The following is a 22,063-nucleotide window of genomic DNA, read 5'->3' as shown; positions in this document are numbered from 1 at the left end:
TTAATCTTTATTATTAACCCATGAGGCCCCACACTCTGTTCTGTACACAGTTATCATAAAGCACCTTTTGCGTGCTATGGAACCAAGGACACCACAGTGGACAGACAGACCACAAACCCAGAAACTGGTGAGGAAGAGATGGACTCATTCTGTGCACCTCAGTCCTCCAAATCTCAACCCATAGACTATCCCAAGACCTTTAGGGCAATCCTTACCACTGTCTATTGCAGGAAATTAGCTGCTCCACTTCATGGAGGAGAAAATGGAAGCTCTTAAGTTCACCACCAGGCAGAAGTGGAACTGGATTCTCATTCCACCCATCTCATTCCACAGACATGACTGACCCAACCCACTCATGTGGAGCTGCATAATCCCTATCAGCTGGAGGTCCAAATGGCTTTCAGTCCAGCAACTGAATGAGCCCATAGCAATGTAGTCACCTCACCTACAACTGTCTATCTAATGGGTTGTGAAACAAATTCACTGAGGCTCAAAGCAAGGGGTTTAATCAAGAGAGATTAACTTCTTGAGCCTGAGTTTCTTCACCCAAAGTGATGAGATACCAAAGTCCAGGCACAGCATGTGGTAAGGGCTTGATGGGAGCTGCTGCTTTCTCCCTCTTGACACTATTTTCTTCTCTCAGGATACTTCTACCTCTCTGCTGCTTCCCTTCCAGGGTGACAAACAGGCCTTAGGCAGCTGTCTTCCTCACAGTGCTGTTTCCCAGTGAATGCTGATTAGCCAGGTATACCAGTCCAAAATATAACGAAAAGCAATGATCTTTTTAGCAGCTTGTGGGGGAAAAGAGTACTTACCCTCAGCTCCCCTAATCCCTGGGCACAGTACCCCATCACTTTTCCTCCTTGTCTGGAAAGCTCTCAGCTTTCCTGTTCTCTCTCATCATTCCCTCAGTGCCCCTAAGCTCCCTGTTGGATTACCTTCTGCATCTGTCTCCTCCAGTGTACCACTGAGGCTGCCAACTGGGACTTGTGGATCTCACACCCCAAAGTAGAGGATCTGCCAAAGGCTGCTGATCATCTTTACGTTACTCAGTTTTTGAATCAATGACAGTACCATCATTTCACGCAGGCTGCCCACAGTCCCAGGAAGCAAATGTACACCATACACAAAAGAAATATGCCTGGCACGGTGACTCACGCCTGTAATCCCAGCACTTTGGGAGGCTGAAGTGGGCAGATCACAAGGTCAGGAGTTTGAGACCAGCCTGGCCAATATGGTGAAACCCCGTCTCTACTAAAAATACAAAAGTTAGCTAGGCGAGGTGGCGGGCACCTGTAGTCCCAGCTACCTGGGAGGCTGAGGCAGGAGAATCACTTGAACCCAGGAGGTGGAGGTTACAGTGAGCTAAGATCACACCACTGCACTCCAGCCTGGGCGACAGTGCAAGACTCCATCTCAGAAAGAAAAAAAAAAAAAATTCATGCTGGGATAGGCTAGGAACCCCGCCCAGGGTTGCAGAGTGGATGATCCGGTTTGGTTCTGTGTCCCTACCAAATCTCAGGTTGAAAAGTGATGCTGTGTTGGAGGTGGGGCCTGGTGAACCTTCAAGAATGGCTTAGCACCATCCTCCTGGTGTTAAGTTAATCCCACGAGATCTGGTTGTTTAAAAAAGTGTGGCCGGGCAGAGTGGCTCACGCCGGTAATCCCAGCACCTTGGGAGGCTGAGGTAGGTGGTTCGCTTGAGCCCAGGAGTTCTAGACCGGCCTGGGCAACATGGCAAAACCCCATCTCCACAAAAAAAAAAAAAAAAAAAAAAATTAGCCACACGTAGCGGCATGTGCCTGTAGTCCTGGCTACTCAGGAAGCTGAGGTGGGAGAACTGCTTGAGCTCGGGAAGTCGAGGCTGCAGTGGGTCATGATCACACCACTGTACTACCACCTAGGTGAGAGTGAGACCATGCCTCCAAAAAAAAAAAAAAAAAAAAAAAAAAACAGTGTGCAGCACCTTTTTCCTCTCTCTGGCTCCTGGTTTTCCCATGATGTGCCTTGATGTGCCTGCTCCCTGCCTTCCACCATGAGTAAAAAGCTCCCTGAGGCCTCCCCGGAAGCCAACCAGATGCCAGTGCCACCCTTGTACAGCCTGCAGAACTGTGAGCCAATTAAATCTCTTATCTTCATAAATAACCCAGTCTCAGGCATTTATAGCAATTTAAGAACGGCCTGACACAGTGGGCAACAAAGGAGCTGGGTTCTAAACCCTGTTATTTCATGTCCTTGACGCTAAAGGGGTCTCCCACAGCCACCATCTTAGTTTTCCTAGAATATGGCCTTTCATCCAGAGATCCACATGTGCACCACCCTCCTGCCTGGTATAGTCTTCCCCAACATCTTCGCCTGGTTCACCTTCCCCAACATCTTCACCTGGTTCGCCTTTCCCATTCAGCTCTGAGCTCAAATGTCACCTCCTCAGAACCATCTTCCTACTTAGTTCTGAACTACTGCTGCCCACCCATACCTCGCTTGTCCCCCACCAATGTATCCCATCGTTTCCTTCTCTTTCCAACACTCATTCCCATCCCAAATATCTGATTCATAATTTATCATGTCTATCACCCTATCTAGAGCAGTGCTGTCCAATGGAACTTTCTATAAATGAGATGTTCTAGATCTGTACTGTCCAACATAGTAGCGTTAGCTGCAGGGCCAATGAGCAGTTGAAAGGTGCCCAGTGCAATTGAGGTACTGAATGGGCAACTTCATTTTTGTTGATTCAATCAGCCATGGAATGGATGTAGGCCCAATGAAAGCAGGTGTAAGACCTGCCCCACTCATCGCTGTGATCCAGCCCTGGAACAGTACCTGGAATCCTGGCAAGTGCTCAAGTAATATTTGTTGATTCAACACAGCTTCTTTGTAACATGAAAGCACACATAGTTTGCACCCCACTTGCTTCTTCTCAGCCAAGCCCATGTCAGGGACTTGTATTTCTGGTCCCATGGTAAAATGGCCCCAGCAGCATTTCTCCAGAGGTTGATGGCTAGAATGACTTCAGGACTCAGGAAAAGGACATCAGTACTTCTAGCCTTTTTAAGCCCTCAAAATAAGTTAATACTTCTATTTATCAAGTCTTCCACACTCCAGCACTTACAACTTTCTTCAAATAGGTCCTGCTCATTCTTTAATAATTTATTCTTTGGTATAACTTTTTAAAGGTATATTTTGTATATCCATGTCAAATTTGATATTCCTGGTGTAAACCAAAGCTTTTTCTTTCTTTTTGAGATGGAATCTCGCTCCATAGGCCAGGCTGGACTGCAGTAGTGTGATCTCTGCTCATGGCAACATCCAACTCCTGAGTTCAAGCAATTCTCATGCCTCAGCCTCCCGAATTACAGGTGCACGCCACCACGCCCAGCTAATTTTTTGTATTTTTAGTAGAGACAGAGTTTCACCATGTTGGCCAGGCTGGTCTTGAACTCCTGGCCTCAAGTGATCCATTCACCTTGGCCTCCCAAAGTATCGGGATTGAGCCACCCCAGTACAGGTGTGAGCCACCATACCTGGCCAAGCCAAGCTATTACTATGAATTTATTTTGTAATGTCATTTTGCTGAATCTTTTTTTTTTTTAGACAGAGTCTTGCTCTGTCGCCCAGGCTGAAGTGTAATGGCACAATCTCGGCTCACTGCAACTTCCGCCTCCCGGGTTCAAGCAATTCTCCTGTCTCAACCTCCTAAGTAGCTGGGATTACAGGCGCCCACCACCACACCTGGCTATTTTTTGTAGTTTTAGTAGAGACAGGGTTTTGACATGTTTGCCAGGCTGGTCTCAAACTCCTGACCTCAGGTGATCCACTTGCCTTGGCCTCCCAAAGTGCCGGCATTACAGGCCTGAGCCACCGTGCCCAGCCAAATAGCATCATTTTAATAGTATTTCAGAGGTGCGCACCCCAGCACACATGGCTAATTTTTAAATTTTTTGTAGAGACCAGGAATTGCTATGCTGCCCGGGGTGGTCTCCAATTCCTGGCTCCAGCAATTCTCCCACTTCACCTTCCCAAGGTGCTGAGATTATAGCCTCCCAAGGTGCTGAGATGGGTGAGCCACTGCACCCATCCCTGTCTTTAATGGGAAGTTAAAAAATCTCCACTGCTCAGGGCAGTACTCAGATGCAAGTGGTCAATTTGTTAAAAAAAAAAAAAAGTCAAAGTTAATTTTAATATTTCTCCTAGGACTAATTTTGGCAACTCTACACTTTTCCAAAAATTTTTCCATGTTTTGTTTGTTCATTCCTACACTCAACAAATAATTACTGAGCACCTATACTGTGTCAGGAACTGGACCAGGAAGCAGTGACACAACAGGAAGGAGCTACCATTTCCATATGATCACAGTTATGGGCAGCACCTCCAAAAATTAATATAAAATTCCAAAGAAGTCTCCATGTCTTTCCACTGATGATCAATTGACACACAACCATGTTTGTGTGTTCGCACTTGACTATGTATTTTGTTATTTTTAAATTTTTATGCTCATCTTCTCTGTACTGTTCCAATTTTAGTATATGTGAAGCCAAAGCAAGCACACTTGAATTTTAAGAAATAGTTTATGTATATTTATATATTAAAATGTCATATACTTTAAGTACACACATGTGGTTTCAAATCAATACATAAAGAGGTTGCTCATTCTTTGTAACAGCTGTGCAAACTACTATAACTAAAAACTACATGTAAAATATCTGTACAGGTTCTTTTCCCCTGTATAGGTTTACTGGTTGGTTACTTATTCTTTACTTACTCAAAGTCATTTTGGCATTTTGCCTATCCAGAAAATGAGCTCTTGGAATATTTTTTCTTCTCTATTTCTGACTCATTTATTCTTCTTTTTTTTTCTTAAAGCCATTGTTCCTCTTTCTATAGGACTGTTGATGGTATTTTTCTTTCCCCCCAAAAATGTCTGCTTCAAACACTTAGTTCGTTTGTTTTCCTTCTTAATTACTAGTTAAGACATTTCAGACTTTGAAGTTATCCCTGAGTACAAGCCCTAGAACACAGGGAGAGTGATCCGCAGATAAGAGGATCACGATTTACACAGGTCTTAGAGATCAGATATGTGGGAGGTGGCAGAGAATGTAAAGTGTTCTTCAATAAAAGATCACAAAGCATGAGATGACTCTGCTTCACTGAATTCCAGCCAAAACATATTTGACAGCCACCCAACATTCCAGACTCAACCTAGTTGCCAAGAATGTGGGCCCCGCAGAGTTCTTTGTAGCACTCTCTCAAGATTTTCCTTTACCCTCTCTTACCTACCCTTTTGTTTCAAAGCCTAGCCTTGTATTCAGTCTTCTCTTTGAAGACATATTCTTGTCTCCTGCAACTTCTTCAGACATCTATTCACTCAACAGTATGTACTGAGTTCCTAGTAATTCAGTCATTGTGTTAGCAAATGGGGACATACAGAAGTAAAAGAACACCTGCTCTCATCCATATTTTAAATATTTGTTCTAGATGTTCAGGTCAGATGATAAGCAAATTAGAAGAGACAAGACTACATTTATATACTTATCAGTGTTTTAGGTAGGGTTTGCCTTCTCTACAACATGATATAAAAATAGGATGAGACATTTCATTTTTATTATTCAATGGGGTTCTTTTCAGTGTATATTTTTTTCGTTCTGTCACATAAGGTGAGAGTTAAGGCTGGTCATTTGTCTGCACAGATTACATTCACAGGATGTTTGCCCATATGAGTCCTCTGATGCTGAAAACAATGAGGACTCCTACTGAAGGGGTTCCCAAAATGCTGTGTTCAGAGAGGGATCCTTGCCAGTGAGTTCTGGGACACCCGAAGGCTTCCCAGCCCTACGTTCTTAGGTAATCTCTAGTACAACTTCTGTGATGCTGAATAAGGGAGCTATGCATAAAACCTTTCCCACAGCAATTATATTCTCATGGTTTCAGAAGCTCTTAGATGTAATACTCAATGTAAGAACTTTTCCAGTATGAATCCTCTCAAGATAAGACTGAGTTAGGCCAGAAGTCTTTCCTCACGTGATCATATTTCTGAGGTTTCTTCCCTGTGTGAGTTCTCAGATGGTGAAAAGTTCATGAAAAGGACTTACTTCATTTGGGGTGTTTGCTGGTTAATGTCCCGTGAAAGATGGCAAAGACATTAAAGAGGGCAAAGACAGGCTGAAAGTGAATTTTTTCAAACTAAACACATTTACTCCATCTTATTCTTGGATAAAAGAATGGTATGCTGTTGATCACTCTATACCCTATGTGACCCTCTGAAGCTATACAAAGGATGGAATCTCAAGAAGAATTTGGCTTTCTTCCTCCTAATAAAACACTCGCCTCATCAAACTTATTTTTCAGACTCATGTTTGGTCTATGTTTCAAAAAAGCTGCTAAGTTCTTATTTGTAGGACTCATTTCCTACTTTGTTTTTTTTTCTGCAGTGGCAGGATCCCAGCTCACTGCAACCTCCACCTTCCAGGCTCAAGCCAACCTCCCACCTCAGCCTCCCAAGTAGCTGGAACTATAGACACACGCCACCATACCTGGCTAATTTTTCTATTTTATGTAGCAATAGGGTTTCGTCATGTTGCCCAGGTTGGTCTCAAACCCCTGAGCTCAAATGATCTACCCACCTTGGCCTCTCAAAGTGCTGCGATTACAGGCATGAGCCGCCGTGCCTGGCCTCTACTTAACTTCTTGACAAGTAAAAAATGTAAAATGCCCTGCAGGGTTTCCTAAATCATGACCTTCATAATAGTCTCTTCCCTGCATTCCTTTCCTAATGACTAAATCTGTAATAGTTTACATCTCAAGTATTCCACCCAAGAGCCACATATATGGCAATGGTTCTTGAAGGGACATTAGTGAGAGCTGAAGATTCGAGTGCCACCTATTTTCCCTACATTGCTTACTGTCACAGCATCATTCCTCATTCAGTGCTTTCCTGAGGATGAATGCCATTTGTCCTAGCATTTGTTTCCCTTCTACTTAAACCACGGGTCCCCAGCTGCCAGGCCATGAACTGGTACCAGGCTGCACGGCAGGAGGTGAGTGGCAGGCAAATGAGCATTACCACCTGAGCTCCACCTCCTGTCAGATCCGCAGTGGCACTGGACTCTCACAGGAGCATGAACCCTATTGTAAACTGTGCATGAGGGATCTAGGCTGCATGCTCCTTATGAGAATCTAATGCCTCATGATCTGGGGTGGAACAGTTTCATCTCAAAACTATCCCTCCCCACCCCAAGGTCCATGGAAAAACTGTCTTCCACAAAACCGGTCCCTAGTACCAAAAAGGTTGGGGACTGCTGACTTGACTGCCATTCTTGCTGTCATGGGAAGCTCGAGAAGCACACAGAGTTGTCAAAATAGCCCAAGTCTGAACTCAATACCAGTTCTGTCCATTAACGAGAGGCACAGCTCTGCCACTGTTGGGAGAAACTGACCACTTTAGAAGACAGTTCCCCGTCTCACACTCACAGTAAAGCATTCCATTCTAAACACCTATGACTTCCACACGGATGTTTTTATGTGCTGTGTGGATCTCCTTCTTAGATCTAAATAGGTGTATTCGACTGGATTTGCAAACCTTTGTCTCTATGGTGCCTTCTCATTCATCTGTCATTACAAGAATCAGTTAAGACACGGGACAGTTCAAAAACTTCAATCAATGTGAAAGCTATTGAGTTATCCATACTATTAGTGTGTATATATATATACACACACACGTGTATATATATACACACACATATATATGTGTATGTGTGTGTTTATATATATATATTTTTTTTTTTTTTTGAGACGGAGTCTCACTCTGTCGCCAGGCTGGAGTGCAGTGGCACCATCTCGGCTCACTGTAACCTCTGCCTCCTGGGTTCAATCGATTCACCTGCCTCAGCCTCCCGAGTAGCTGGGACTACAGGTGCACACCAGCATGCCCAGTTAATTTTTGTATTTTTATTTATTTATTTATTTATTATTATTATTTTTTGAGATGGAGTCTCACTCTGTCGCCCAGGCTGGAGTGCAGAGGTGCTATCTCAGCTCACTGCAAGCTCCGCCTCCCGGCTTCATGCCATTCTCCTGCCTCAGCCTCCTGAGTAGCTGGGACTACTGGCGCCCACCACCGTGCCCGGCTATTTTTTGTATTTTTAGTAGAGACGGGGTTTCACCATGTTAGCCAGGATGGTCTCGAACTTCTCAGGTGATCCACCCACCTCGGCCTCCCAAAGTGCTGGCATTATAGACATGAGCCACCGCACCCGGCCGAAAAAAAAGATTAAAAATTATTTCAACATAAAAAGTAAAAAACAGGCCAGGTGTGGTGGCTCACACCTGTAATCCCAGCACTTTGGGAGGCCCAGGTGGGAGGATCACTTGAGGTCAGGGATTTGAGACCAGCCTGGCCAACATGGTGAAACCCTGTCTCTACTAAAAAGTCCAAAATATCAGCTAGGTGTGGTGGCAGGTGCCTGTAGTCCCAGCTACACAGAAGGCTGAGGCAGGAGAATTGCTTGAACCTGGGAAGTGGAGGTTGCAGTGATGTGAGATGGGGCCACTGCACTTTAGCCTGGGTGACAAAGTGAGAGCCTGCCTCAAAAAAAAAAAAAAAAAAAGGTAAAAAACAAACCACAAAAAAACACAGAAAACACAAACCCCTTATTTCCTCCCCTCAGCAAAGTCTAGGTCTTTACCAGACATCCCCACATCCTTGGCTAACGCCAAAAACTCAGAAATAATTTTTCTCCCTTATCATACACACACACCCACCCACCCACACACACACATATTTTTGAAACAAAGGCTGGAGTGCAGTGGCGCACTGCAATCTCAACCTCCCAGGCTGAAGTGATCCTCCTGCCTCCACACCCAGCTAGTTTTTGTTATTTTTTTGCAGAGACTTGTATTCACCATGTTTCCCAGGCTGATCTCAAACATCTGGCCTCAAGCAATCCTCCTGCTTTGGAGTCCCAAAGTGTTGGGATTACAGGTGTGAGCCACCACATCTGACCCTTTTATCTCATATGTGATATAGATATAGATATAGATTTTTTTTTTTTTGAGACCGTTTCTTGCTGTGTTGCCCAGGCTGAAGTGCAGTGGTACAATCACAGCTCAATGCAGCCTCAAACTCCCAAGCTCAAGCAATCCTCCTGCCTCAGCCTCCCAAGTAGCTGGGACTACAGGGATGCAGCACCGCATCTGGCTTATTATTTTTATTTTTAGTAGAGATGACATTTTGCTGTGTTTGTCAGGTGGTCTTGAACTCCTTAGTTCAAGTGATCCTCCCACCTTAGCCTCCCTAAGTGTTGGGGTTCCAGTCATAAGCCATCACACCTGGTCCCTTTATCATATTTTTAAAAGAAGCGATGGACACATACAGGCACAGTCCTGTAGTCCCAGCTACTCAGGAGGCTGAGGTAGGAGAATCACTTGAACCCAGCAGGCAGAGGTTGCAATGAGCCAAGATTGCACCACTGCACTACAGAAGCCTGGATGACAGAGCGAGACTCTCAAAAAAAAAAAAAAAGGCCAGGCGTGGTGGCTCACACCTGTAATCCCAGCATTTTGAGAGGTCAAGGCAGGCGGATCACGAGGTCAGGAGATTGAAACCATCCTGGCTAACACGGTGAAACCCTGTCTCTACTAAAAATACAAAATATGAGCCAGGCATGGTGGCGGGCGCCTGTAGTCCCAGCTACTCGGGAGGCTGAGGCAGGAGAATGGCGTGAACCCAGGAGGTGGAGCTTGCAGTGAGCCGAGATTGTGCCACTGCACTCCAACCTGGGCAACAGAGCGAGACTCTGTCTCAAAAAAAAAAAAAAAAAAAGAAAAAAGATATTGACAAAAAGAATGTACAGTTGGACCTGTATATTCTGTGGGTTCGACATCTGTGGATTCAACAAACTCTGGATTGAAAATATTTGAGGGAAAAAAAAAAATGAATGATGTGCCAAACATGGTGGCTAAAGACGGTAATCTCAGCACTTTGGGAAACTGACACGGGGAGGATTGCTTGAGGCAAGCTCGATACCAGCCTGGGCAACATGGTGACAAAACAATATAAAACTTAGCCAGGCGTAATGGCACACACATGTAGTCCAAGCTGCTCAGGAAGCTGAGGCAGGAGGATCACTTGAGCCCAGGAGTTCAAGGCTGCAGTGAGCCAGGATCATGCCACTACACGTCAGCCTGGGTGATACATAGAGTGAGACCTCAACTCAAAAAAATATATGAAAGATGGCTGCAAATGTACTGAACATGTGCAAACTTTTTTTCCTAGTCACCATTCCCTAAACAGTGTAACAACTACTTACACAGCATTTACATCATATTCGGTATTATAAGTAATCTAGAGATGACTTCAACTATATGGGAGGATGTGAGTAAGTCATATGCAAACACTACACCATTTTATATTGGGGACTTGAGCATCTGTGGATTTTGTTATGTGCACGAGGTCCGACTTTACGTACGAAATATGTTAGACGCAGTCACCTACGAGAAATTCTTGATGGCTTGTTCTTTCATCCCTCTCAATCACTCACCTAGGCCCACTGAGTCCACCTATGAATCACACACACCTGATTTTCCCCAAATGTGCTGTTACTCTCAGGCCACTTATTACCACATGTTAGCAGGTATTACCAAGTGTAACTGCGGGCCCTGCCTGCCTCCAATCTGTGACATACCGCAATTCTTTCTTCACAGCCACCCAGAGTGAGCTGTGAAAAGCAATGTCACATCCCTTCATTTTACCTACTCCTAGTCCACTAGGCTCGAAGTGCCCCTCGAAATGCTAAGTTCTTTCCCATCTGACAGTCACCTCAAATGGTGCCTCCATGCCTAGAAGCTGTCTTCACCACCAATCCTATATGTCCACGGACTTATTTTCCTTCAGGAATTGGCTTAAATCTCACCCCTGCAGTGTCCCCTGACTAGGTCTTCTGAAGTAATTCCCCACTGCTCCCCTTCTTTATATCAGGCTTTTTTCCTTCTCAGTACATTTATCACTGTATCTGTGTAACATGTTTGTAAAAGGCCATCATTGTTTAGACTATGAAGTCTAAGATGGTAGAGATTATGTAAGTGCTTTGGTTTATCACCGAAGTTTTTAGTAAGTATATTGCATGGGACAGAAAAGGCCCTCCATAAGTATCTGTGAGGTGGAAGGAGAAGAGGAAGGACAGCATCTAGTTAAGGACTCTTTCTGTGACACAGCAGAGATGAGTTGGACACCCATCACCTCAGGCCGAGACTGCAACAGTACCTCCTGATGAGCCTCCCCTCATGTGGCCTCTGACTCTGGGACACCACCCTGAATCTGTCACCAGTGGAGTCAGCTCTCCCAAGATGTGTGGCACCCACAGTGCCCCAGACACCAGCCAGATTTAGGATACTACCAGATCATCCAGAAGTGTATGGCCTGGAGGTTTGCCCATTCAGGACATGGGTCCTCAGCTCCAAGAAGGATGAAACGCAGACTTGTCACAGCCTGAGTAATCCAGAGACATAAAGACCAAAAGGAAGATCAGGAGGCTGGGCCGGGCGCAGTGGCTCATGCCTGTAATACCAGCACTTTGGGAGGCCGAGGCGGGCAGACTACAAGTTCAAAAGATCAAGACCATCCTGGCCAACATGGTGAAACCCAGTCTCTACTAAAATACAAAAAATTAGCTGAGCGTGGTGGTGCACACCTGTAGTCCCAGCAACTCTGGAGGCTGAGGCAGGAGAATCACTTGAACCTTGGAGGCAGAGGTTACAGTGAGCCGAGATGGCGCCACTGCACTCCAGCCTGGCGATAGAGTGAGACTCTGTCTCAAAAACCAAGGGGCACAGAAACCACTGCAGGCAGATACAAAGTACTTGCATTGCTGGAGACTTTGCAGATGAAATAGTTTAGTGACCTCTTTTGCTAACAAAGATTTTCAGTGAAGGGAATGGAAGGAAAAACTTTGAATGTGGAAACGAAAAACAAAATACTAATGCTGAGCCAGGAAGTTGAAATACGAAGAAATCAGAAACAGGGCCCCCAGAAAGGGTGGGGGTTGGGGAGAGTCACAGAGAAAGACTCTAGCCCTCTATTCTGTGGCAAACAGGTCATCACCAAGGATGGGGGTTAGGTGCAGATGTCACAGCTCAATACTGCCAGAAGTGGGCAGTTCTGATGCCACTTGCACCACAGCACAGAAAACAGAGAAGGGAAAGCATTCAGCACACCGATAGAAAAGCTGACCAAGCAAACACACAAAGAAAACCACCTCCCCAACATAATTTATGAATACTGACACAAAAACCCTTTAAAAATTCAAGACTCCAGCAGCGCGTTACAAAACTTCTATATCTATTATACTCCTATGTTAACTGCTCAAAGGAGAAGAATTGTGTGACCACTTTAGTATGCTCTAGAAGAGAAATAGAAGATATTACCGATTTTTATTCATCAGAAAAGACAACATGACTATTTGTTAATCCAGATAAAACTGATTTGAATCAAAGCAGAATCTAACATTAAGCTCATCAAAACCTAAAAACTTTTCCATTTAAGTCAGAGACTAGATACCAACTCTTTAAACTCTGAGCTTCACACGATTTTGGATATACTACCCATGATGAATACAACTACATGATGTAACACAACTGTTACAGATGATTAAAAAATTGGCCGGGCATGGTGGCACATGCCTGTAGTCCCAGCTACTCAGGAGGCTGAGGCACGAGAATCACTTGAACCCAGAGGGTGGAGGTGCAGTGAGCTGAGATCGCACTGCCCTACAGCCTGGGTGGCAGAGGGAGACTCCATCTCAAAAAAAAAAGAGAGAGATAAATTTTTTTTTTTTTTTTTTTTTTTTTTGAGAGAGTCTTGCTCTGTCGCCTAAGCTGGAGTGCAGTGGCGCAATCTGGGTTCACTGCAACCTCTGCCTCCCAGGTTCAAGTGATCCTCCTGCCTCAGCCTCCCAAGCAGCTGGGATTACCGGTGCGAGCCACCACGCCCAGCTAATTTTTGTATTTTTAGTAGAGACAGGGTTTCACCATATTGGCCAGAATGGTCTCGATTTCTTGACCTCATGATCTGCCCACCTCAGCCTCCCAAAGTGCTGGGATTACAGGTGTGAGCCACCGTGCCCGCCCGGCCAAAAAAGATCAAAGAATTTAAGAGCATGACAGGTTCATCTGGAACAACTATGCAAGACCATAAGGCAGGATTAACCTGATCAGGTAATAGTAATAATGAAAACCTAATTAAGTGTAATACACATCCCAACAGGATTTTCTCAATGAACACTGACAAGCTGAGAATAAGTGTTCATCTGGAGAAATAGATCGCTAAAGCCAGCTAAGACTTTTTCTTTTTTTTAAATAACAAGGGGAACTACTATATATCAAAGTACAGTAACATGGCATTTACTCAGAGACAGAAAAGATCAAGGGAGAGCCCATAGAGGCCTGTATATAAAGACAGCTATTTAGTCCATGACAAATATGATATTTCCAATAAGCAGAGGATGAACCCCACCCATATATAAAACAAAATTCCAGATAAACTGAACTAAAAAGAAAAAAATTTAAGTGCTGTGATCCCAGCACTTTGGGAGTCTGAGTCAGGAGGATTGCTTGAGCGCAGCAGTTCGAGGTATATAACAAACACCACAACACACTAAAGTGTTTGGATAATCTACCTATATATGATACAGAATCTAAAACAGAAACAAAGACATATTTGAAAAGAAAAAGAAATTATAAAACTTCTGTATAGAGACTACATAAAGGTAGACAATACATGGTCTGGGATATGATATTTCAATATTAACATCCAGAACATAGAGAATTCCAACAAACAAGAAAAAAATGAGAAAATACATGAACTCACAAAAGAAAAAATACAAACAGGCCATAGATTTATAAAATATGTCCAACTTGGTCCGTTGTGCGGAAAATGTGAACTAAATTGAACATATTGTATTTATCCCATCAGATCTGCAAACCTTAAAAAGACCATTACAAATTGCTGTTGATAAAGAAGAAAAAGAGTTGTCATTTACTTCAGCCAACTCTAAGTAGGCTGAAGGATTTTTAATTTTTTTGAGACAGGGTCTCACTGTCAACCAGGTTAGAGTGCAGTGGCATGATCACAGCTTACTATAACCTCAAACTCCTAGCCTCAAGCAATCCTACTGCCTTGGACTCCCAAATTGCTGGGATTATAGGCATGAGCCCCTGGTGCCTGGCCTATTTTTAAAGATTTATATATACATATATATACATATACACACACACACATCTATTTTTTACATATATATATATATATTTTTTTTTTTTTTTTGAGATGGAGTCTCGCTCTGTCACGCAGTGGCATGATCTCTGCTCACTGCAACCTCCATCTCCTGGGTTTAAGCGATTCTCCTGCCTCAGCCTCCCAAGTAGCTGGGATTACAGGCACCCACCATGCCCAGCTAATTTTTGTATTTTTAGTAGAGATGGGGTTTCACCATTTTGGCAGGCTGGTCTCAAACTCCCGAGTTCAAATGATCTGCCTGCCTTGGCCTCCCAAAGTGCTGGGATTACAGCCATGAGCCACCGTGCCTGTCCTATTTTATTTTCTTTATAGAGACAGGGTCTCAAACATCCTCCCACCTCAGCCTCCCAAAGTGCTGGGATTATAGGTGTGAGCCACTGTGCCTGGCCTTAAAGGATTTGAGATGGCAATTTGTCACTACCAGATTTTTAGTTTACAACATTGGTTGATCTTGTAGTTCCATATTTAGAAATCCAACCTACAGAAAAACCAACTTGTACGTGCAAAAAAAAAGTATGCAAGGAAGTTTTCTGCAGTAAATTTAATGTCCACCAAAAGAAGAAAAATCAAATGTGGACCACACTGAAGCTATTAAGAATAAAGCAGAGGTCGGGCACAATGGCTCATGCCTGTAATCCCAGCACTTTGTGAGGCCAAGGTGGGTGAATCACTTGAAGTCAGGAGTTCAAGAACAGCATGGCCAACATGGTGAAACCGTCCTTTACTAAAAATACAAAAACTAGCCTGGAGTCATGGTGCACACCTGTAATCCCAGCTACTGCAGAGGCTGAGGCTGGAAAATCACTTGAACCCGGGAGGCGGAGGTTGCAGGGAGCTGAGATCACACCACTGCACTCCAGCCTGAGCAACAGAGTGAGACTCCATCTCAAAAAATAAATAAAATAAAGCAGACCAGACAGACACGGTGGCTCATGCCTGGAATCCCAGCACTCTGGGAGGCTGAGGTGGATGGATCACTTGAGCTCAGGAGTTCAAGACCAGCCTGGGCAACATGGTGAAACACTGTCTCTACAAAAAACAATTAAACGGGCATGGTGGTACAAGCCTATATATCCAGCTACATGGAAGGCTGAGGTAGGAGGACAGCTTGAGTCCAGGACGCGGAGGGTGCAGTGAGCTGAGATCATGCCACTGCACTCCAGCCTCGGTGACAGAGACCCTGTCTCCAAAACAAAAAGAAGCTGACTTGTCTGTATTATAACACCCCCAAAATGTGTATATATACTCACATACATTCACGTAAGCCTATATAAGAAAGTCTGGCTGGAAATACACACCAGGGTTACCAGTGATTATGAGGGGAGGGCAGTAGACAACGCATGTAACAGACTAAGGGAGCCCCTACCGTCAACACAAGTATCACCTGCCACCAGCAACAGGTTCACTTTCAACTAAGTAGGACACTGCTGACTGTGGAGCCAGAGAAAAACTTCGAGTTTGGTTCTGCACCTGCTCATCACAGCATCCCACCTGGGGTATCCCAATGTCTACTGCTTTTCCAAGATACTGGTCCCTGACTAATCAGTTGGCCCTTCCCTGTGGGGGCTTCCCATGTCTGGTTCTCACCTGGAATGGTGTCTTGAGGAATTCCTCTCTCCACTGGCCAGAAATCTTCTGCCTCCTCTAACTGAGATACCACATCTGGTTTGGAAAGCTGATGTTCTGCTCAAAGGAAAAGAGACAGGGCTTGTGGGGGTCTGTGTTCAGGAGAAAATGCTATCCTACTGCAGCACAAGCCGTCTCCAGCTTCTCCCCTGCTAAGGCACATGACTTCTGGCCTAGAGCAGTGAACACAACTCCATCCATCCCTGTTGTTGGCTTTCATAGACTCCTTTGCCAAGCAGCTAAGGGGTCCAGTTCTGGTCAGCCAGACACAAAGGGAGATCGGTCAGCTGGGAAAGCTTTTGCTTTCTGGTTAAACATGACAGCTGTGAAAGGGCTACCCCTTCTCCTTGTTTCTGCCTTGAACACAGATGCAATGCTTGGAGCCACAGCTGTGCAATGACTAGGGGGAACATGGAAAGGTTCACAATAACCAGAGTTTGAAGGGACAGGCTTTTTTTTTTCTTGAGACGGAGTCTTGCTCAGTTGCCCAAGCTGGAGTGCTGTGATCCGATCTCAGCTCACTGCAATCTCCTCCACCTCCCATGTTCAAGCAGTTCTCCTGGCTCAGCCTCCTGAGTAGCTGGGGTGCTCGGCTAATTTTTGTATTTTTAGTAAAGACAGGGTTTCATCATGTTGGTCAGGCTGGTCTAGAACTCCTGACCTCAACTGATCTGCCTGCCTCAGCCTCCCAAAGTGCCAGGATTACAGGCGTAAGCTACCGTGCCTGGCAGGGACAGGCTCTTTGATGCTACTCCTAAGCTGTTGGGACACTGGCATCGCATTGTCTGGAATTTCTGTGGAGTTTCTTTTTTTTTTTTTTTTTAATAGAGACACGGTCTATGTTGCCCATGCTGGTCTCAAACTCCTGGGCTCAAGCAATCCTCCTGCTTCAGTCTCCTAAAGTGAGCCACCATGCCTGGCCGGAACTCTTGTTGCAAGAACAATAAGCATCCACTACTGCAGCTGAAAACATCCCTGACAGACCCATCTCCCTGGTATTCAGGGAGGGATGGACTAGGCAATGATTCAGAAGTCATACTGAAAAGCTGTCCTTTTCCTACTGGTGCCCCTGCAGTCTGAGCCCAAGCAGACACATACTTCAGAGGTGCTACATTTGTGCTAGAAAGCACAGATCCTTCTTGACCTGGAGGCCAGCCTTACCCACTGAGACCAGGTTCCTGTAGTTCTCCAGCATCACTTCCCTGTACAGGGACTTCTGTTTGAGGTCCAGCAGTCCCCACTCTTCCGGGGTAAAACCCAGTGTTACATCTTCAAAGGTCACTGGTTCCTAAAAATCCAGATTCTTGTTCAGCCATGGGCCATCCGCATCCACGACAAAAGAAAGACAGGGGAGGCTGACCAGGCCAGTGAAAGCACAGAATGGTCTACAAGATGACCCAAGGGCATTTTGGGAGTCTCATCCTGAGTTCCTGTCTTTGTCTGAAACCCCAAGCAAACCCAAGCTTGACTCTATTCAGGTTACAATAAGGAGAGCAACACATGAGATCTCTGTAGCATATGAAAATCTGTCCATTTTATTTTATTTATTTATTTATTTATTTATTGTTTTGAGACAGAGTCTCACTCTGTCTCCTAGGCTGGAGTGCAGTGGCGCAATCTTGGCTCACTGCAGCCTCTACCTCCCAGGTTCAAGTGATTCTCCCGCCTCAGCCTCCTGAGTAGCTGGGATTACAGGCACATACCACCATGCCCGGCTAATTTTTGTATTTTTAGTAGAGATGGGGTTTCACCATGTTGGTCAGGCTGGTCTCGAACTCCTGACCTTGTGATCTGCCTGCCTCGGCCTCCCAAAGTGCTGGGATTACAGACATGAGCCACCGCACCCGGCCCTATTTTTCTTTTCTTTTTTTTCTGAGACGGAGTCTCTCTCTGTCGCCCAGGCTGGAGTGCAGTGGCGCCATCTGGGCTCACTGCAAGCTCCGCCTCCCCGGTTCACGCCATTCTCCTGCCTCAGCCTCCCCAGTAGCTGGGACTACAGGCGCCCGCCACCACGCCCGGCTAATTTTTTGTATTTTTTTAGTAGAGACAGGGTTTCACTATGTTAGCCAGGATGGTCTCAATCTCCTGACCTTGTGATCCACCTGCCTCAGCCTCCCAAAGTGCTGGGATTACAGACGTGAGCCACCGCGCCCGGCCCCCTATTTCTTATTCATTTGAAAATTCTGACTTTGGGAGTGGTGCGTATGCCTCCTAGGGAATTCTCTGAGCTGCACCATCACACCCGAGCCACCAGCCCCTACCCAGGGCCCTGATGCTTCTTTCTATCTCCTTCACCTGTCAGGGATCCATCCTCACCTGTCTTTTCTACTTGTTATTGAACTCTGCTGCTGTCACCTCTTGCTTGATGCCAATTTATCTGCTGAAATCTAAACATAAGCCTGATCCCTGCATAGACCTTTGGGAGGCCGAGATGGTCGGATCACCTTAGGTCAAGAGTTCCAGACCAGCCTGGCCAACATGGTGAAACCCCGTCTCCACAAAACACACACACACACACACACACACACACACACAAAATTAGCTGGGCATGGTGGCACACGCCTGTAGTCCCAGCTACTCGGGGAGGCTGAGGCAGGAGAATCACTTGAACCCAGGAGGCGGAGGTTGCAGTGAGCCAAGATCGCGCCACTGTACTCCAGCCTGGGCGACAGGAGGAGACTCCATCTCAAAAAACAAAAAACAAACAAACAAACAAAAGACCTGTCAATTACTCTTCCCAATATAAAGGATACAAGGAAGAGCCTTAACCTGGCCTTCAGAAGCCCCTACAATCTGGTCTCTATTCTAACCACACCCTTGGAAAACCAAGCAACCTGCGGTTCCACCATCACGCAGGATCTCTCATGCCCAACCAATCTCTACCCCCTCCCCGAGGTGCTCTGGAGGATGGGGGTATCTCAGGGAAGGTGGTATCTCACCACCATCCGCATCCTCCCAGGTGCAGTAGCGGACTCAAAAGCCGAAGGAAGCCTCTACTCACACAGGACCAGGCCGTCGGAAGCCTGGAGGCCATAGTTTCCTCCTTCTCAATGTGTCTCTGGTGGAAGTGGGCAGAGTCCTGAGGAAACCGAAGTTGGGAGGGGAGGGAGAGGCTTAAGGGGTCCGCTGGAGAGCTACCGCAGCCTCCGCCCAGGAACGGCTCCCTCAGCGGGAAATGACAAGTCCACCCAAACTGGAAAACGCCCAGAGTGAGTCACAGGACTCTCACAGGACTGGATAGGACCAGTTTTCCCCTCCCCGAGAGGACACCGAGCCTCCTCTGTCCCGCGCATCGGAGGGGATCGCCTCCCTGGCCCAGACCCCACGCTTCCGGAGGCGATCTGTTCTCTCCACCCCGGCGCCCCGAAAGCACTGTCTCCCCTCGGGGTTCCGGGTCACCGACCCCATCCCACAGAGCGGCGGGAGGACTGCAGGCACGGCCGGCTCAGGGTACCCGAGCTCGGCGGGAAATGCAGAGGCCGCGCTAGCCCCCAACTAACGGTTCCGGACCCGCCCAGCGCAGCCCCCGACGGACGCAGATTTCGCGCGGCACTCACCCGGCGCGCGCCGCACAATGGCGCCCGTCGGCCGGCGGCGAAGTGCGTCAGCCCGCCGTCCCGAACTACAACTCCCAGACGCCCCCGCGGCGCGCCAGCTCGCCTCACCCAGCGGCGGCCATCTTGACTGGCCGGTTAGGGGCGGCAGGCGAAGCCGGGGACAGCAGGAGGAGGGTACTCGTCGATGTCCCTCGGCGGTCCAGCTGGGCAAGGGGAGGCCTCTGGTGAGGGACGCTAGGCCGCAGGGCCCCACACTAATGTGGGCGGCGACCCGAGCTGGGAGAGAGTCGTGCCCTGCCACGAAGGCCACCACTCTTGGGGCAGAGCAGAAGCTGGAGAAAGGAAAGGCGCTGGACAGGGGTCAGGCCGGAAGTGCTGGAATGAGTGATGCTTGGTTGGGTGGCGGTGGGGGCGGGATTAATTATGACGTCCCTGGGGAAGAGGAAGGGCGGGTAGGGCCGGAAGTGCAGGGGGCGGGCCTAACTGGCCGTCCATCTGGGTGGAGGGGCGGGGACAGGGAGGGCGGGGAGAATGTAGGAGGCGGGGCTAGAGTCCACGCAACTTTTGGGGAAGGAGGGGGACTGGAAGACGGAAGTCGCGGGGGTAGTGGGGAGAGGTACTGAAGTTCCACCAGTTTCAAAGTCGAGAAAGAAGGGGAGGACTGGGAGAGCCGGAAGTGTGCAGGAGTTGGGACTGACGGCACTTATGTTTCTGGGAGATGGGTCCTGCCTGGAAGTGAGGGTGGACAGGGCCAAGTGTCCACTCAAGGTCAGGGAGTGGAGGGAAACTCGGAGGACCGGAAGTGTGATGGGAACGTGGCCAAACGTCCACCCTAGTTCTGGGGATTACAGGAAAGGAGTAGGAAGGTCAGGGGTGTGCAAGGGGAAGGAGGGAAGACTAGGTGGACCGCAAGTGTGATGGGAATGAGGCCAAACGTCTACCCTAGTTCTGGAGAGATGATCAGGGCTAACTTTACCCCAGGCATTGGTGAGGAGGAGCAGGATCCTCTGCCTAGTGTCCCCCTGTGGTCCAGTTTACTCCTGGAAGCTGAGGTGCTCATGTCTAGGGAGAGGAAACCTAAGTCTGTAGCTGTCCAGGACCTGGTGTGTGCCACCCATCCTTGGGCCCAGGGTGCTGTCATCTTCCTTGGGAGCTCAGGACAAGGAGGTATTCTCTTGGCTTCCTCAAGGACCGACATCTGGTGTTTTCTTATCTTCCTTAGGTCCCAGGTCCTAGTATGGTCTTGTCTTCTTGGGACCTGAGGGCCCTAATGATCTCTCTCGGTGCTCAGGACCCTGTGTCCTCTTTCTTGATATTTCCTGGCAGGTCTCAGCAGCCCTCTGCCTCCCTCTGGTGGTCGTGTACACTGCCTGCTAAACTTGTTCCACGGGTAGTTGGTTTTTTTGGTCACTGTGGAGGATCCAACCTCAGGCTACACATTGTTTAATTGTTGTTGCTGTTAGTGTGTTGATTTTGGCATAGGAGTATTTACTCAGAGACTGTGCAGATATCTTATAGTCTAATAATATTTCATTGGATTTTTCTTGTCTATTATAGATACAACACCATCCCCAATTAATAAGTAATTTGATATCTTCTTTTTCCATATTTCAACTTTAAAAAATTAACACTGTATAGTCCTAGCTAGTATGACAGAGCTATGTTAAGTAGTCATGTTTACTAATAGTCTTGTTTTGTTCTGGATTTGAATAGGGATACATCTAGCCCTTCATCTTCAAGTTTGATGGAGGCCCTTAATCGCAAGGAAGCAAACCCCCTTGGAAATTATCTTTTTTCTTTCTTTCTTTTTTTTTTTCTTGAGACAGGGTCTTGCTCTGTCACCCCGACTGGAATGCATTGGTGCGATCACAGCTCACTGGTGTGATCACAGCTCACTGCAGCCTCCACCTCCTGGGCCCAAGTGATCCGCCCACCTTAGCCTCTCAAATAGCTGAGACAGGTGCACGCCACCACACCTGGCTTTTTTTTTTTTTTTTTTTGGAGACAGAGTCTTGCTCTGTCGCCCAGGCTGGAGTGAGGTGGCGCAATCTCGGCTCACTGCAACCTCTGCTTCCTGGGTTCAAGCGATTCTCCTGCCTCAGCTGCCCAAGTAGCTTGGACTACAGGTGTGTGCCATCATGCCTGGCTAATTTTTGTATTTTTAGTAGAGACGGGGTTTCACCATGTTAGCCAGCCTGGTCTCGAACTCCTGACCTCAGGCAGTCTGCCCACCTCAGCCTCCCAAAGTGCTGAGATAATAGGCATGAGCCACCCCGCCTGGTCTCTTTTGTACTTTTTTGTAGAGACAGAAACCTCACTATGTTGCCCAGGCAGGTGGAAATTCTTCTAATGATTTCTTTCTATTTATGTGGTATAGGATAAAACCTGATTTTTGATTAAAAGAATTTGTTTTTGAGACAGGGTCTTGTTCTGTCGCCCAGGCTGGAGAGCAGTGCTGCAGTCATGGCTTACTGCTGGCCCAACCTCCTGGGCTCAAGTGTTCCTCCCATCTCAGCTTTCCAAGTAGCTAGGACTGACTACTGGTGTGCATCACCACACCTGGCTAATTTTTAATAAATATTTGTGTAGAGATGAGGTC

General features: G+C 46.8%; 1 protein-coding gene across 7 annotated transcripts in view; it reads right to left on the bottom strand.

The window, feature by feature from the left end:
• ZNF274 (zinc finger protein 274) overlaps positions 1-19,824 on the bottom strand; it is a 30,414-nt gene extending 10,590 nt beyond the window's left edge. The window contains exons 1-4 of one of the 7 annotated variants that reach the window (XM_004061587.5): positions 19,465-19,597; positions 18,909-18,986; positions 17,069-17,195; positions 15,869-15,964 (exon numbers count right to left, since the gene is read on the bottom strand). In XM_004061587.5, the coding sequence (XP_004061635.3) occupies positions 15,869-15,964; positions 17,069-17,195; positions 18,909-18,941 (256 nt within the window). In that variant the 5' untranslated portion in view covers positions 18,942-18,986; positions 19,465-19,597. The other 6 variants (XM_019016315.4, XM_019016316.4, XM_063701733.1 and 3 more) reach the window with 6 other exon arrangements.
• Between the last annotated feature and the right edge of the window lie 2,239 nt (positions 19,825-22,063).

This window comes from Gorilla gorilla, chromosome 20, assembly GCF_029281585.2.
Source record: "Gorilla gorilla gorilla isolate KB3781 chromosome 20, NHGRI_mGorGor1-v2.1_pri, whole genome shotgun sequence".
In the NCBI taxonomy this organism is placed as follows: Eukaryota; Metazoa; Chordata; class Mammalia; order Primates; family Hominidae; genus Gorilla; species Gorilla gorilla.
This window is presented reverse-complemented; position numbering and strand designations above follow the sequence as displayed.